The 15,562-nt window shown below is 50.7% G+C and overlaps 1 protein-coding gene across 2 annotated transcripts in view; it reads left to right on the top strand.

Moving 5' to 3' along the window:
• Positions 1-15,562, top strand: part of NTN1 (netrin 1) — a 237,321-nt gene that overhangs the window by 18,481 nt on the left and 203,278 nt on the right. Inside the window, exons 1-2 of one of the 2 annotated variants that reach the window (XM_084647597.1) lie at positions 7,459-7,617; positions 8,055-9,097. In XM_084647597.1, the coding sequence (XP_084503723.1) occupies positions 8,080-9,097 (1,018 nt within the window). In that variant the 5' untranslated portion in view covers positions 7,459-7,617; positions 8,055-8,079. Of the gene's footprint in view, positions 1-7,458; positions 7,618-8,054; positions 9,098-15,562 lie in introns of those variants that run through there. The other variant, XM_084647598.1, reaches the window with a different exon arrangement.

The raw sequence follows: 15,562 nt of genomic DNA, 5'->3' as shown, positions 1-15,562 counted from the left end.
CACTCTGATACCCGTACAATTCTCTTAAATTCTCCTGCCACTTATTTAACTAAATTAGAGAAATACCACAAGACGGTGCTGCATTCGGTGTGGAACCAAGGGCTGGGTCCTGTCGGCCTTGTACCGCCAGACTTCGGCACTTGGGTGTCACTGAATGCAGTTGTTATGGATTTTTATACTGAATGAATCCGGAGCGCTGGGGTCTAACGTTACACGGGCGGGGGTTAAAAAAGAAAACTTCTTCCTGCTGTCTAACAAAGGAAATCTCTCTGTTTCTCCTTCCTTCAGTACCACTCACCCACACCACTCCCCCGCCGACACACACACCCCCTCCCAGTCACTTTACCCCTTTCCTTTCCTAAGCACAAATCTCTGAGCTTTCTAACAACCTCTCTGGGAGGGTCTTTGCGTAGCTATCCCAAACCGCGTGTGGGAGCATCTGCCTCTGGGTCCGCTCCCGTACCCGTGGCGGGGCTGATCCAAAGGGGACGGGTGTGAGCTGCAGCCGGCCACCACTGGACGAGTGGCCAACGAAACAGGGACCCTTTTGTGCTGACTCCAGCGATGAGCTGTCTGAACTCTGGGCTGCACCGAGCGAGGCCGGCGGGAATGCGCGGGGTAGCTATACCTGACCCCCCCGCCCCGCCCGGGCTAACGGGAGAGGTCTTAGGGGTAGCCCGCCCCGCACTCACTTTCCCCAGCCCTCGCCGGGGGTCCCGCTCCAGCGCCCACCCGAGCGCTCACTCATGTTACCAGGAGGAATTTTGCATCAGAAAGTGCCCACCTGAGCGGCGCTTTCCCACGCGGTCCTAGGTGAACTGCCGGATCGGGCCCCTGGGTGCGTCGCCTTTTTTTTTAATACAAAAAGAGGCTAATTAAATAGGGCCGCATCCTGAAGGTCCTGATCCGGCAAAGCCGTAGCCGGCTGAAAAGCTGTCGGAGGAGTCTCTTTCTTTCTCTCTGCAATCCATGGCATGAGCAAGGACTAGTCACTTGGGTTAGGATTTGAAGGATCGGGCCCTCAGGCAAAACTCCCTTGAGATCCGGCAATGGGACTTCAGTTTGTCACGAAGGGCCCGCTGTTTCCATAGATGGCAAGTGATCCCCCCCCCACTCATCTTAATGGGCATTAGATAGTTATTGAAGACAGAATAGATTAAAATATATTGCATTTGCTAAACTGCAGCAAAACCGTCTTTTAAAAAATTCCCTGGAGAGCGAAACCGACTAGCACGATCAGCAGTCACCGAGCATGTGAACAAAGCACAGGAATCGCGTAAACAGCCACCGCTCCTCCGCGTCGGTTCCCAAGTCACCCCCGTTATCGAAAGGCCAGCCAAGCGAATTCGTTTAAACCTGCGGCGCCCCAGGGCCTCTCGAGTTCACTTCGAACTATTTTAGATTTGTTTTTTTGTCATCGCTGCACTTTTAAATCTAAGAATAAGATTTTATTCCAGAGAAAGCGATTTGTACCGGATCAAATCGATAAAGCCACAGCGACGTAAAACGATGCGAACAAGCGGCTAGAAACTTTGACATTTACACGGTCGTTGCCGACCGAGCATGAACAAATAGACATAAATAAATCCAGGACAAGATTAATCAATAAATGCAGCTTCCAGTGGTCGGCTTTTATTAAAGGGTCGATCTCCACTCTCAGGTTGACGTTGTCTGCAAAGCCCCTCAGTTGAAAAATGCACCTCCCGCTGACCTCGCTGGGACATACTTCTTGCTAACTCAATCCTGGTTTACACTGACTGCAGGGTGTTCCTAATCGTTAAATTAGACGGTGGTCCCGGTGTAATTGTGTGACATTTCGTATGATTTTTTAAAATTACTTTGATGGTAAAGAGGGCGAAAGAGGCCTGGTTTTTGTAAATACACTCTCTGATACTCACATATATAATATTCATACACGTGTAAAGTTATATGTAATACGCTGCAGAAACACGATTACGCATGTAATATCTCCCAGTGTCTAGCCACACTTTTCACTGCATCGGGACCCCTTAACTAGACCGACTGGAGACTTTTGAAAGACTCAAACGAGACTTTTGAAACCGGAGTCTCTACTAACTTGGGAAATCAATCAAAGAAAACAGGAGGGGATGGGTCGGAGGGTCTAGTTTGTATTTTAAATTCTAGCTCGGCTTTTGACTGAGTGTGAAGGTGTCATTGGACCAGAGCTAAGAAAACAAATCGGAGCAACCCCGCAGCTTCCACGCTGCGCAACCTATCATTTTAACATCAAACCCACCGCCCAGCCCCTCCTCCCCCTAGCCCGCGACCAAGCCGCTGGCCTGGGTGTCAGTTTCACGGACTAGAAAAGGATCAGTCAGACCGCATCGTTCGGGGGAGGGGAGCCTCAAACTTCCCTGCGCTTAAAAATATAATTTTAAAACAAGCTCCTTTCCCTGGGGGAGAAACCCAGAGAGCAGGGAGCCTCGGGTGGGTCTCCCTGAGAAGTCACCTCCAAAGTGGAAAGGAGATTTGGAGGTGTTCGGTTCGCACCCACCTACGCCACTTCTTCCTCCCCCACGTTTTGCTCAGTTTTCCCCTCGAAGCAGCAGGATGCGTCGGACCTGAAGCCATCCCCACCCTCCGGTTGCTTTGGAAAATGCTTTGAACAAAGGGGTGGTTGCAGAGAGGACAGTGTAACCCCGCACCCCAGCCCCTCTCCCTGAGCCAGCTCCCCGGGGACCCTGAAATGTGCTCCATATAAAGGGGGAGCCTGTCCCTAGAGCCATGGCTTTGGGGGCGCCAGGAACATGGCTTGCACCCCTGCCTCGGTGTATGTGCGGGGAGCGGGGGTGGGGTGTGGGACAGGCAAATCTCTCTAACTCCCGTGGCGATTCCGAGTCCTGGGTTAACGTGGTTTTTAATGAGGCTCCTGTAATCCTGCCTTGGCGCTGCCTGGGGAGATGGAGCTGTAAGAGCGCCCGGGGGGGAGGCTTTCGGGCTGTTTCACGGCGAAGAGTTAACAAATCCATCCAGCAGCAGGGCTGTCAAGGGGGAGAGGGCTGGGGGCCGGGGGCCGGAGGGAAGCTGCGCTCAGGCTGCCGGAGCCCGGCTGCCCTGCAGGGAGAGCGGTTGCACTGCCAAAGACGCCCCGCTGGGCTGAGCAGGAGCGGGAGCAGATTAATCAGGCCCTAATTCAATTTACAACAACCCCTTTTATTCAGCTCGGTGGCAAGGAATTCAAAGAGGGAGAGGGGCGGGGGGAGGGGAAGAGGCGGCTATTCGCGTCGCTTTCCATCCCCCGAGCAATGCTTGTCACCGCGGCGGTTTGCAGAGACAGGGGGCAGCTTGCGGAGCGCCAGAGCCCAGGAGATTGAGTGACAAATGCATAGGGAGCCCGCGCAGAAAGGGCACCTCCGTTGGAGAAATAGAACTGCCCTTTTAATCAAGGGGCTCGGCGGAACGCAGGCGGGGGTGGGGGACGGTAAACAGGGCAGGGCGCTGGGGTTGGCAATGGGGCGGAAAGCTGTGCCAGCCCCGCACCCACTGAGGGCATCCTGGCGGTGCACAGCTAAGCCCACCAGCCTAGAGCGCTGGGCACAGCACCCGGCCTGCGGACACCCCTCCCACCCAGTGCATCTATCCAGCAGGGAGCCATCTCCTGGGGATGCTCAGAGCCCCAGAGAAGGGAGGCTGCCATGGACTCAGTGGCTTTGGATCGGACTTTCCTGGTGCCTGGCAGCGTTTAGGTCTAGCAATATCTCACCTCTTGTATTGGCCGGTGGCATGGTGTGGGGAATGTGCTGGGTATGTCAGTGAGCCTCTGCAAAATCATGTCTGATTCACCCCCCGAAAGGCGTCTGATCCTTGTCTACACGCTTTAGAACAGAACCCTAGCAGTCCGGATTCGAGTACTGGCGTGCTCCCGGAGAATGGGCTTGTTCCCACGCACACGGGAATGACACCTTGGGTTCAGGGAGAGGAAACAACCCGTTGAGGGTGAACACCCCCATGGAGTCGAACGCAGCTAGTGTGAACTAGCGAGAGCCGCTGGGAACACGCGAGAATAGCTCGGCCCACTAACTTTGAACAAGTCTCCGTGTCTTTCCGGAGTTAGTAGATCCGCCTGGCAGAGAAACTGGGCGGCGTGTGGGGGGGAATTAGTCTTCTGATGCGGCCCCAAGTTGGACTGAGACCGGAGGGAATTCAGCCCACGAGAACAACCGACAAAAAAATGACACGCGTGCCTTTTAGAAAGAGTTTGATGTGAAAGATTTTAAAGGGGCCGCCACGCTTTTAACGGACAAAATAACTTTTACCTGCCGGGGCCCAGTGCTGTGAGCTGAGGACAGAGGCTATCTAGTGTGCACTGTTTAGCGACAACTCAGGCAGTTTGGCACCCCCCCCCCCACAAGCTATCTTCTGTGATCCTGGATGGGAGGGGGGTGGGTAAAGGCACAACCATTCTATCCAAAATCTTGGTATTCCATAGAAAGTCACCCGGGCCAGTCCCCTGATCTCATTTTGATTTATTCTTCGGTTTATTCTTAAATTATTGATGGCTTTTCCTTTACCTGTAATCAGTGTCCTAAGAGCTGGGAGTTTCAGTAAGAAAGAGTGAAACACTGCTCACAATACACACACCATATCAATATTAGTGACACGTTCATAGGTTCATTCAGAATATAGATATGTTTCACTCTTTCAGGATGAAGCTATGAAGTATGATTATTTGCTAGTTATTCATGATAACTTGTTAATTATAGACACCTCTATTGTATAATCTACACTGTAACATAATCCAGTGGGTCTAATTAGTGAGGAACTACCAAAGCCGGAGCACAGGTGATAAGGAATCCGATGCGGAGTCTGGGGGCTTCCTTTCATTTGCGCACTCGAGAGCAAGCATGAGATGCAGCCTTAGCTGGAAGAAAGGGCTACGGGTTGACGGAGGGGGCTCGGCTGTGTTTTTACAGACAGTCGGGAAGACAGGGCTGAGCAGGGAGCTTCTTCCACGCAGGGTGTGACTTGTCGGTGGAAATGAACGTCCCAAGAAGCATTTCCAGGTGTCTAGCTGAAGCCCAAACACGCTGTAATTCATCCCCGGGATGCAAACAAGTGGTTGATTTGGACCTTTTCCCTCCCATGCCCGACGGGAGCCCTTGCATTTGCTAATGCAGCATGATTAGCGCTCCTAGCTGTTCTGAAGCGAGGTAACAATTCACCAAAACACCCGGCGCAAGGGGAATTGGAGTCCAGAGGAGTTTGGGGGTGAGCGAGGGGGGCAGGAGCAGACGTTGCGCTACCAAATACAATAAGCGCCCATTGTTCGCGCACCCACAACTGGCTTAAAAGGGGCTTCTTGGGGAAGAGCCAGCCTGCAGGGGCCCTCATAACTGGGGTGGCCCTGGTCATAATAGTGAATCCTTGGCAAGTTCAGCGAAGTGACCTTCACCATGGAAAGTACCCTAACGGCACAAATACGCTGAACTTTATACAGCGCGCCTGGGTACGTGTGTGTACAATATGTGTGTGCAGTGTGTGTGTCTGTGTAGTGTGTACTGTGTAGACGTGTGTGTGTACACTGTGTGTAGTATGCACTGTGTGTGTATACAATGTGTGTGTGTTGTGTGTACTGTGTGCGTATACAATGTGTGTGTGTTGTGTGTACTGTGTGTGTATACAATGTGTGTGTTGTGTGTACTGTGTGTGTGTACAACGTGTGTGTGTTGTGTGTACTGTGTGTGTATACAATGTGTGTGTGTACTGTGTGTGTATACAATGTGTGTGTGTTGTGTGTACTGTGTGTGTGTATACAATGTGTGTGTGGGTGTGTATATAAAGCGATTGGGGTGGAAGGAGCTCTCTGATTCGGGGGAGGGGGGGAATAAAGTGAATAGCAGGGTTTCGGAAAGCAGTCTTGCGGGGGAGGGTGTTGAAATCTGCGCCCCTTTCTGACATCTTCCCGGCAGGCGGCTAAGAGGCCCTGTCCTGCCAGGACCCATCGCCCCAACAGTCGCTGGGAACTTCTTTTATGCAGTTTAAAAAGTCCCGTCCCCCCGCCCCCCGCCCACATACAATTTCCTTGTAGGTGTTTTTTTATTTCCCCCGGACAATGTGTTCCCCGGAGAATATACCTGAGACGGGAACCCGTGAGGCTGCCCAGGTCTCGGGGGGGCTCCGGTGCTCTGCTAGGGCCTGCGGACATTTCCAGCTCTATAAACCTGGATGGATCCTATCGTAGGGTCCCTGTCTTCTCCCAAACGCTCTGACTAACCCCGGCGGGGTAGATTTGCCTCTGTTCTCTGCCTCGAGAGTGACCAATTCGTGCCGGCTCGCCCAGTATAACCACGGAGTGCCCCGTAGGGCCTTGCATAAGAGTTGTCCTTGAGAGCACAGCTGTAGGGGCCCGATCCTGCACTCTTTCCTGGGGCAAAACGCCCAGGGAGAGGCCGGAGCAGCCCATGGACGTTCTGTCTGAGCCCGAAGAGCGGGACCGAACCCTGGGTGGAAAGGGTCCCGATCCTGTGTTCACTGAAGCTGATGGGTACCGATTCTGCTCTAACTTTCTCTAGACTCCTCTTTCCACCGACTCAGCAGCGTGCCAAGGCTTTTCTCAACCTCAGACACCAGCGCAGTCCCCCTCCCAGCACCTGCTTGTTTATTTAGACATGATTTCCCCGGCTCCCTCTGAACAGGCGCAGCTGCTCCTTCCCAATAGCTTCCCGAACAGACTTGCAGAAAGCTCTGCTCTGACTTTGTCTTTACACCCCGTGCCTGGCATGACACAAAACCCTTCGCCCCGCGGACAGAGGGCAGAGAGGTAAATAACAGTAAGGACCTAACGAGGAGCTAAAGGCTGACGGCCAGATCCCTTCAGGACCCCCAGTACAACCCCTGCGGAGCCGATAGAGTAACCGAGAGCAGAGTTTGTGCCTGAGGACCCCCCCCACACACACACACCAGCACTTCCCAAGGGAGAGCACGAGGAAGGTCCTTACTACAGTCAAAGGAAGAGAGCAGGGCCCGATCCTGCTGCCATTGCAGTGGGTGGGAACGGCAAACCCCTCCCCCTGCCTCGGCTCCTCTCTTCCTTTGCCTAAGGTTCGTCTTTGCTGCGCTGTAAAACTTTGCTTTCAAATAGCCGATGTGCAGTAAAGAGTCTGCTCTCCCCGATTCCTTCTGTCTGCTCCGTCGCCCCCTGCCCCCTCCCAACGCGCTCCTCTCCCCTCTCTCTGAATTAGATGCTTTGCCTGGTTTCCCCCCCTCCCCATCCTATTGATAAACTACCAGTGGATGTCGTTGTGTTCCTTGTGTGAGCGGAATGTCACTCCTTTAAAATGACCTCAAACTCAGCAGAAGCTGGGAACGTCATTCAGGCTCTCTGCAAGGCGCGGAGAGGGAGGCAGGGAAGGACAGAGTCCCGCCACTAGGGTGTTTTTGGGTGTGTGTGTGGGTTTTTTTTGTTTTTTTTTTTTTGGTCTGAGGATGGGAATGCTCTGGGCTCTTTGAACCACACACCGTTCAGCATCCAGCGCTTCCACTCCACAAGCCAGGAGCGCTCGGCTGAGAGCTTGAAGACGGGCTGTGCCACCTTCCCCGGGAGCTCCAGAAACGTTACCCTTGTGCCTCAGGAGGAAAACCAAACGAGCGAAGAAGGTAGCGTCCCACCTGTTGGTCTCCGACGGCTACAGCTGCAGGGGGGTTAAAGCCACCAGCCTTCGCGGCGGGGGCTAGCTTGGGAGAGGGGGGCCGGGGTCGCTTTGCGCTTCTGATCCAGCCAGGGTTTCTCTGCCTCCAGCAGGCGCAAAGTTCTCCTTCCAACCCGCCAGCTTCCCGCCGGGCTGCAGGCTGGGTTTCCTGGGCAGTGCCCTGGCACGGGAGGCTCTTCCCGTTCGCTGCCTGGGCAGCGATCCCGCTGGATGGGAAGCGCCCGGCTTGCAGAGCCGGTCCCCAGCAGAGCGGGCCGGGCTGCGCTCCGCGCCCCATCTGCCGGGCTGCAGCCTTCCCTCGCCGGCCCGGGTAGCGGAGCCCTTGGGTTTGTGACGGCGGCTTCACCTCCCCGCTTCTCTCTCTCTCTCTCTGTTTGCCGCCAGGCTCCCCGGAGGAGGCGCCCGCAGGATGCCCGGGAAGTGCTGGCGGGTTCTGGTCACGCTGCTGTGGCTGTGGTGCCTGGCGGGCGGCGCGCGCGGCGGCTACGGCATGAGCATGTTCGCGGTGCAGACGGCGCAGCCGGACCCCTGCTACGACGAGAACGGCCACCCGCGGCGGTGCATCCCGGACTTCGTCAACTCCGCCTTCGGCAAGGAGGTGAAGGTGTCCAGCACCTGCGGCAGGCCGCCGGCCCGCTACTGCGTGGTGAGCGAGAAGGGCGAGGAGCGCGTGCGGACCTGCCACCTCTGCAACGCCTCGGAGCCGCGGCGGGCCCACCCGCCCGCCTTCCTCACCGACCTCAACAACCCGCACAACCTGACCTGCTGGCAGTCGGAGAACTTCGTGCAGCACCCGCACAACGTCACGCTCACCCTCTCGCTGGGCAAGAAGTTCGAGGTGACCTACGTGAGCCTGCAGTTCTGCTCGCCGCGCCCCGAGTCCATGGCCATCTACAAGTCCATGGACTACGGCCGCAGCTGGGTGCCCTTCCAGTTCTACTCGGCCCAGTGCCGCAAGATGTACGCCAAGCCCAGCCGCGCCGCCATCACCAAGCAGAACGAGCAGGAGGCCATCTGCACCGACTCCCACACCGACATGCGGCCGCTGGCCGGCGGCCTCATCGCCTTCAGCACCCTGGACGGCCGCCCCTCGGCCCACGACTTCGACAACTCGCCCGTGCTGCAGGACTGGGTCACGGCCACCGACATCAAGGTGGCCTTCAGCCGCCTCCACACCTTCGGCGACGAGAACGAGGACGACTCCGAGCTGGCCCGCGACTCCTACTTCTACGCCGTCTCCGACCTGCAGGTGGGCGGCCGCTGCAAGTGCAACGGCCACGCGTCCCGCTGCGTCCGCGACCGCGACGACCACCTGGTCTGCGACTGCAAGCACAACACGGCCGGGCCCGAGTGCGACCGCTGCAAGCCCTTCCACTACGACCGGCCCTGGCAGCGGGCCACGGCCCGGGAGGCCAACGAGTGCGTGGGTAAGTCAAGCCCCCGGCCCCGGCCCGAGAGCGCCGGGGCTAAGGCGCGTGGGGAGGCGGGTGTGCCCGGCCGCAGGGACCCCGGAGAGCGCGGGACGCGGGGCCCTGGCCCAGGGGAGACTCGCAAGCGGGCGGGAGATCCAGCCGGGCATGGAGCCTTCCTTCCAGCCCTGAGACCTAGGAGAGGACGCTCAGCCGACCCTGGCCAAGCCCTGGGTGCAGGTTAATCCCCCCCCCCACCGCTCCCATGCCCGGTGCCGCTGAACGGTGCCCCGGGGGGCTGGGTGGGGCAGGAAGGCGGATCGGGGGGCTCGGCGTCGGGCCCCGCAAGCTGCTAGCGCACGTGGTAGGTGGCCGAGAGGAATGCTGCAGCGGGGTCGGGGTTAGTGCCCCCGCACGCTGGCGGTGTTGGGTCAGAGATGGCCGGGGAAAGCCCAGGCAGAAAGGTGCCTTGTCCCGGCTCACCAAGATCACATAACCCGCTGCAGCCGGGACAGGTCATGTCTCATGAGTTCTGGGTGGGGAATAAGCCTGCTAGTGACACATCTACCGGGCACAGACTAAGGCCCCAGCCCACGCTACACAGGTGCCTCCCCATAAGTTGTGATGCAGAGGAGTTCGAGCCTAGGGAGCAATTGCATCGGTTAGCTCAGACTATACACTGTCAAGCCTGACTCAAATGAATTGCATTCAGACGTGCGCGAGGTTAGGATTGTTAGTAAATATTTATCCAATGACAGCTCCAGAAGGGCAGGGTCACTTTCTAGTCCTGCCTAAATGTAAATAATTCCTCAGTTGTGGGCCATCCAGGCGGCTTTTAAGGCAGACTGTTATAGCCTAGCTGAGAAGCCTCCAGCTCATAAAGCTGTGCATCAGGAACGTTTCAGTGGCTTTATAGCTCCAAAGAACTGACAGAGCTCTGGCAATGAGTCGCCTTCTGAGAACACAGTAGGTGGTGTTTTCTCCAGCTGACTTTATATGAAATCAATTAAAGCAGCAACTCCCTCTGAAGATGTTGTCCCAGCCCTGTGAAGTGCCTTCAATTGGTCCATGAATAGGAGAGAGCAAAGGAGGGTTTGTGTGGAGTTGATGTGTTTGTGTCATTTCTGTCTCAGGCAGAAACACTGGCCAAGCCAATAATACTGTGGGTCTCTAATGAGGGACTTGAATGAGGACCAAGGCTGAAATGAGAAACAGCAGTGTGCTTGGGGGATGATTTATTTAACTGGGCCTGAGGCAAGAAATATAGATCCTCTTGGCTGTAAACAATTCCAATAATCTAGGTTATCATTCAAGAAAGATTCTTAGCGTATTTACAGGCAGTGCTGCAATATTCCGGCATGGGTTGTTCCTGAGAATGACAGGCAGGAGGATGCTTTGTGGTTGGTGGTGTGTAGTTAGTTGCATGTTCTCAGACAAGGCGCAGATATTCCTGGAGCAGTTAGGAAGGCTTCACCCATCCCAGCTTTCCCTTTCCCTTTAAAAGGTGATGTTGACATTCAAGAAGACAAGTGAGTGAGAAATTGGCAAGTATAAGGTGGGCACAGATAGCTCATCAAACACCACTCAGAGGAACCCTTCCTCTCCTAGCCCATGACTTGCACAGCTCTTGCTGAAGTATCTCTCTCCTGGCCTGTAGCATGCCCTGCTATCCCATTCTTGGGCTCCCACACAGCTTTGGCGTGCACCTTATTCCTGATCTCCAGCACCCCCTTATAGTCTGATCCTGAGGCTCCTGCATTCAGCTCTGCCAATGCTGATCTGCAACACTCCCTTGTCCTGAGTCCCCCACATCTCTGCTAATGCACCTTAATCCTGTCCCACAGCAAACCCCCTCCCATTCTTGTCCCGAGGGCATCTCCCCCCAGCTTTGCCCATTCACCTAAATTCTGACCTGTAGACATTTTCACTTTTGCCCCTCACTCCCAGCATTGCCAGTAATCTTCTAATCTAACCTACAACCGCCCCTCTTTTCCAGTCATGCTCCCATACCCCACATCATATTAATACATTTTAAAGTTGGCCTGTAGCAACCCTATTCTACAGGGCTGGCCAGAACGAAAAAAAAAAAAAAAAGAAGAGAGGTTTCAGCATTTGTTTTGGTTTTGCACTGGAGCAAAAACTAGTTCTTTCAAAATATTTGTGCAAAAAATCAAAGAGAACAAGAGTGAGTGAGACCCACCCCAAAGTAGCCCAGTGGTTTGGACACTCACCTGAAATGTGAGAGAACCAAGTAAGTGCCCTAGGCCATGGCTTTTCTGTGGTGAATCTCTCTCTCTCTCTCTCTCTCTCTCTCTCTCTCTCTCTCTCTCTCTCTCTCTCTCTCTCTCTCCTACATTTCCATGAAAAGTTTCAGTTGTGATGAATCAGCATTTTCCTATGAAAAATCCCCAGCCAGTTCTACCATTCTAGTCTTTGGGGTCTTCTAGCCAGAGACTTAGTCATGTCACACGCTGGTAATGCTGCGGTATGAAAACTTGCCCATCAGAGATTAAACTGAGACTCAGCTATAACTCATTTTTACTTGTCATCTAAGCCACATTCCAAGACTAGTTAACATATAACAATACTCACTTATAAAATGCTTCAGCAGCATCACATGTGTTTTAGCACTTGCATATCTTGGGTAGATTCTCAACTGGTGTAAATTGGAGTCAGTGGAGCTATGCTGATTTACACTAGCTGAGGACCTCTTTTATTAAAAGTGCCTTAATGCTGTATTATTCATTTCTGCATCAAATTCTAGCCATTGATGATACATAAGTCTCTGATCCTTCTTACACTGGTTTTCTACCACTGTGACTCCATTGACATTGATGGCATTCCTCTGGGGTTACACCACCATAAACAGAATCTAGCCCTTGGAGAGAAACTTTTTCTGAGTGCTTGTATCATTTGTGAATATTTAATCACATTATTTACAAAGAAAGTATATATCACTTGCCCTGTCATCCAAAATATTCCGCTCCAGTGATAAGAATAACATTGTGCAGCATCTCCGAACAGTTTGTTTTTCCTTTGCTTAAATCATAATCAGATGTGACTTTAAAGAGTATTTAATTTCTGTTAAGTTAAATTTAATTTCTGTTAAGTTCTGAGGAAGTGAGCTGTAGCTCACGAAAGCTTATGCTCTAATAAATTGGTTAGTCTCTAAGGTGCCACAAGTCCTCCTTTTCTTTTTAATTTCTGTGTCTTCCTCTTGAACACCAAGAATAATAACAAAGAAAAATACTGGCAATGCACAGGGTTATTTGGCTCACTACGTCTTCTTCCTTTAGAAAATTAATACAGCTAAGATACTTCAAGGTTAATACAGAATGCAGACATATGTGCTTTGCAAAACCTTTTCTAAACCTGTCATGTCAAGTCTACATTTTAGTAGAATTCTACTCTGCCAACATACACACGTTCTCTCTCTTCTGCTATCAATCTACCAGATTGATAGATAGATAGATAGATAGATAGATAGATAGATAGATAGATAGATAGATAGATAGATAGATAGACAGAAAAAGAAGAATTTAGTCCAGTTTTAAATGGAAATTACAACACAGTCTTAACTGCACAGCAGTTACTGATGTATGTGTGTATACAATAAAAAAGGTTTCAGAGTAGCAGCCGTGTTAGTCTGTATCCGCAAAAAGAAAAGGAGGACTTGTGGCACCTTAGAGATTAACAAATTTATTTGAGCATAAGTTTCATGAGCTACATGCATCCGATGAAGTGAGCTGCAGCTCACAAAAGCTTATGTTCAAATAAATTTGTTAGTCTCTGAGGTGTCACAAGTCCTCCTTTTCTTTTTACAATAAAAAAATTACTCATGGATGTAGGAAAGCTAGATTCTTCTCTTTAGTGAAACTTTGAATTTCTTCCAGAAATAATCCTAAACAGCATGAAAGAGAAAAATATAATGTTTCAGGGTTGGTGACACTTAGCAGAATACAGGAAATGTTTCATTCATCCATGCATTAGATCTTCGACTGGGGTAACTCAGCAGAGTTCTGTTAAAGTCCACTGAACTGTGCTGATTTACACCATCTGAGGATCTAGTCCAGAATGTGTATGTAGGTATATGTAATCTATACACACATGTGTGTAATCTGAAAGAGTGGTGGTACCGATCTTTCTTTTAATGGATATTTTATTCTGGATGAATTGAGGCTTGTGGAAGGGGTATTCACGATCCCTGTGAATTTTTAGGCACCACTGTTTTTCACAGATGGAAGACAAGGAGCTATATTTCATAAATGAGTTACTGGGGTTTTAATAAACGTCCTGTGAAATTTAGAACTTCCTATGTGCCACTTCGGCATTGTATTTTTGCTGAAAATAATTATTAAAAATAAATCACATAAGACAAATGCTCCGAGATCTTCCCAAGTCTGCGGCTGGGCTATAGTTTATGAAAACTAGTTCTGCAGCCGAAACCACGGATTTGCATAGCACAGTTGTTATTTAAACCCTACGCCAAAGATGGCTGTGTGAAATGAGCTCCTTGGTGCCCTGTAGTTCAGTTTGTCTGTTGGGTGTCTACCTGTGTTACAATGGTAATAATGACACAAACAGAGCTATGTGAGTGTGCTCTTTATTTGACTGTTCTCTCAGCTGCAGGACTCAAATGCTTTGCTGCTGAAGATAATTCTATAGAGTATATTGGAATAGCTTTGATGCAGAATAATATTAGGGTTTAATTCTCACTGTGGAAGTTAATGGAATCCTTGGTCACAGGAGTACTAGGAAGATTAAATTCACAGGAAAGGAATGACTACAAAGGGAAAGGTTTGTCTCTTTACCGTGAGTATGCTCATTACACACATTCCTTGGTTTTTATGCTTATAATTTCTACCCTTGTGTAAAAAGTGGCTTATTGGCATTAACCATGTATTGCTGTTTGAGGACACCAAATCCCAAGTCTTCAAAGGAGGTGGTAAAACCAATCCCTTAGGGCCTGATTCTGATCCCACTCACATCAGTGTAAATCTGGAGCAGCTTCAGTGAAGTCCATGGAATTGCCAGGGTATAGAAGTGGCCGAAGGGAACGGAGTCCAGATTCACACATACACTCTGACTGCTTTGTGCCACTTTCGCAACACCTAACCTCTTCTTTTCTGACCAGTTAAACTGGGTTGATGGCTGTTTTCTGTCACTGGCATGGCACATAGCAGCCAGAGCATGCTGGCAAATCTGGCCCTATGTCTTTAAAAGACCAGAATGATATAAAATTAATACAGCAGACATTATGTGGATTAAAAACTGGCTAACTGATAGTTCTCAAAGTGTAATCGTAAATGGGGAATTGTCATTGAGCAGGTGTTTTTCCAGTGGGATCCCATAGGGATCAGTTCTTGGCCTTACACTATTTCACATTTTATCAATGATCTGGAAGAAAATGTTAAATCATCACTGATAAAGTTTACAGATGACACACAAACTGTGGGAGTGGTAAATAATGATGAAGACACATCACTGATTCAGAGCAATCTGGATTGTTTAGTAAACTGGGTGCAAGCAAACAATATGCATTTGAATATGGCTAAATATAAATGTATACCACTATGAACAAATGATGTCTGGCATACTTACAGGATGGGGGACTCTATCCTGGGAAGCAGGGACTTAGAAAAAGATTTGGGGGTCATGGTGGATAATCAACTGAGCATGAGCTCCCAATATGATACTGTGGCCCAAAGAGCTACTGTGATCCTAAGATGCATAAAGAGGGGAATCTCGAATGGAAGAGGTTATTTTATCTCTATATTTGGTACTGATGTGACCACTGCTGGAATATTGTGTCAAGTTCTGGTGCCCACAATTCAAGGAGGAAGCTGATAAATTGGAGAGAGTTCAGAAAAGAGCCATGCGAATGATTAAAGGATTAGAAAACCTGCCTTATAGTGATAGACTCAAGGAGCTCAATCTGTGTCACTTAAAGAGACAACTAAGGGGTGACTTGATTGCAGTCTATACGTAACTACATGGGGAACAAATATTTAATAATGGGATCTTCAGTCTAGCAGAGAAAGGTCTAATGTGATTCAGTGGCTGGAAGCTGAAGCTAGACAATTCAGACTGGACAGAAGGTGTTAATATTTAACATTGAGTGTAATTAACCATTGGAACAATTTACCAATGGTTGTAGTGGAGTCTCCATCACTGACAGTTTTTAAATCAAGAGGGGATTTTTTTCTAACATCTGCTCTAGGAATTATTTTGTGGAATTTCTCTGGCCTGTGATATATAGGAGGTTGGACTAGATGATCACAATGATCTCTTTTGGCCTTGAAAATCTGAGGGCTACAGGGAAGCATGGTCCAGCCCCTCCTCTTATTGTGAGATTAGCTTTCTTTGGTTTTGTGCTCTGTGTATGGTGTGAAACTACAAACACAATGGAGTTCTGAATAACTTTCATTTTTAATACAATTAATGACCAGCATAGAAATAACCGGGTAGATTAAAGAGTGACAG

This window comes from Lepidochelys olivacea (genome assembly GCF_965140295.1).
Source record: "Lepidochelys olivacea isolate rLepOli2 genome assembly, chromosome: 14".
Taxonomy (NCBI): Eukaryota; Metazoa; Chordata; order Testudines; family Cheloniidae; genus Lepidochelys; species Lepidochelys olivacea.
Note: the sequence above shows the minus strand (reverse complement) of the source record. Positions and strands in the feature narration are given on the sequence as shown.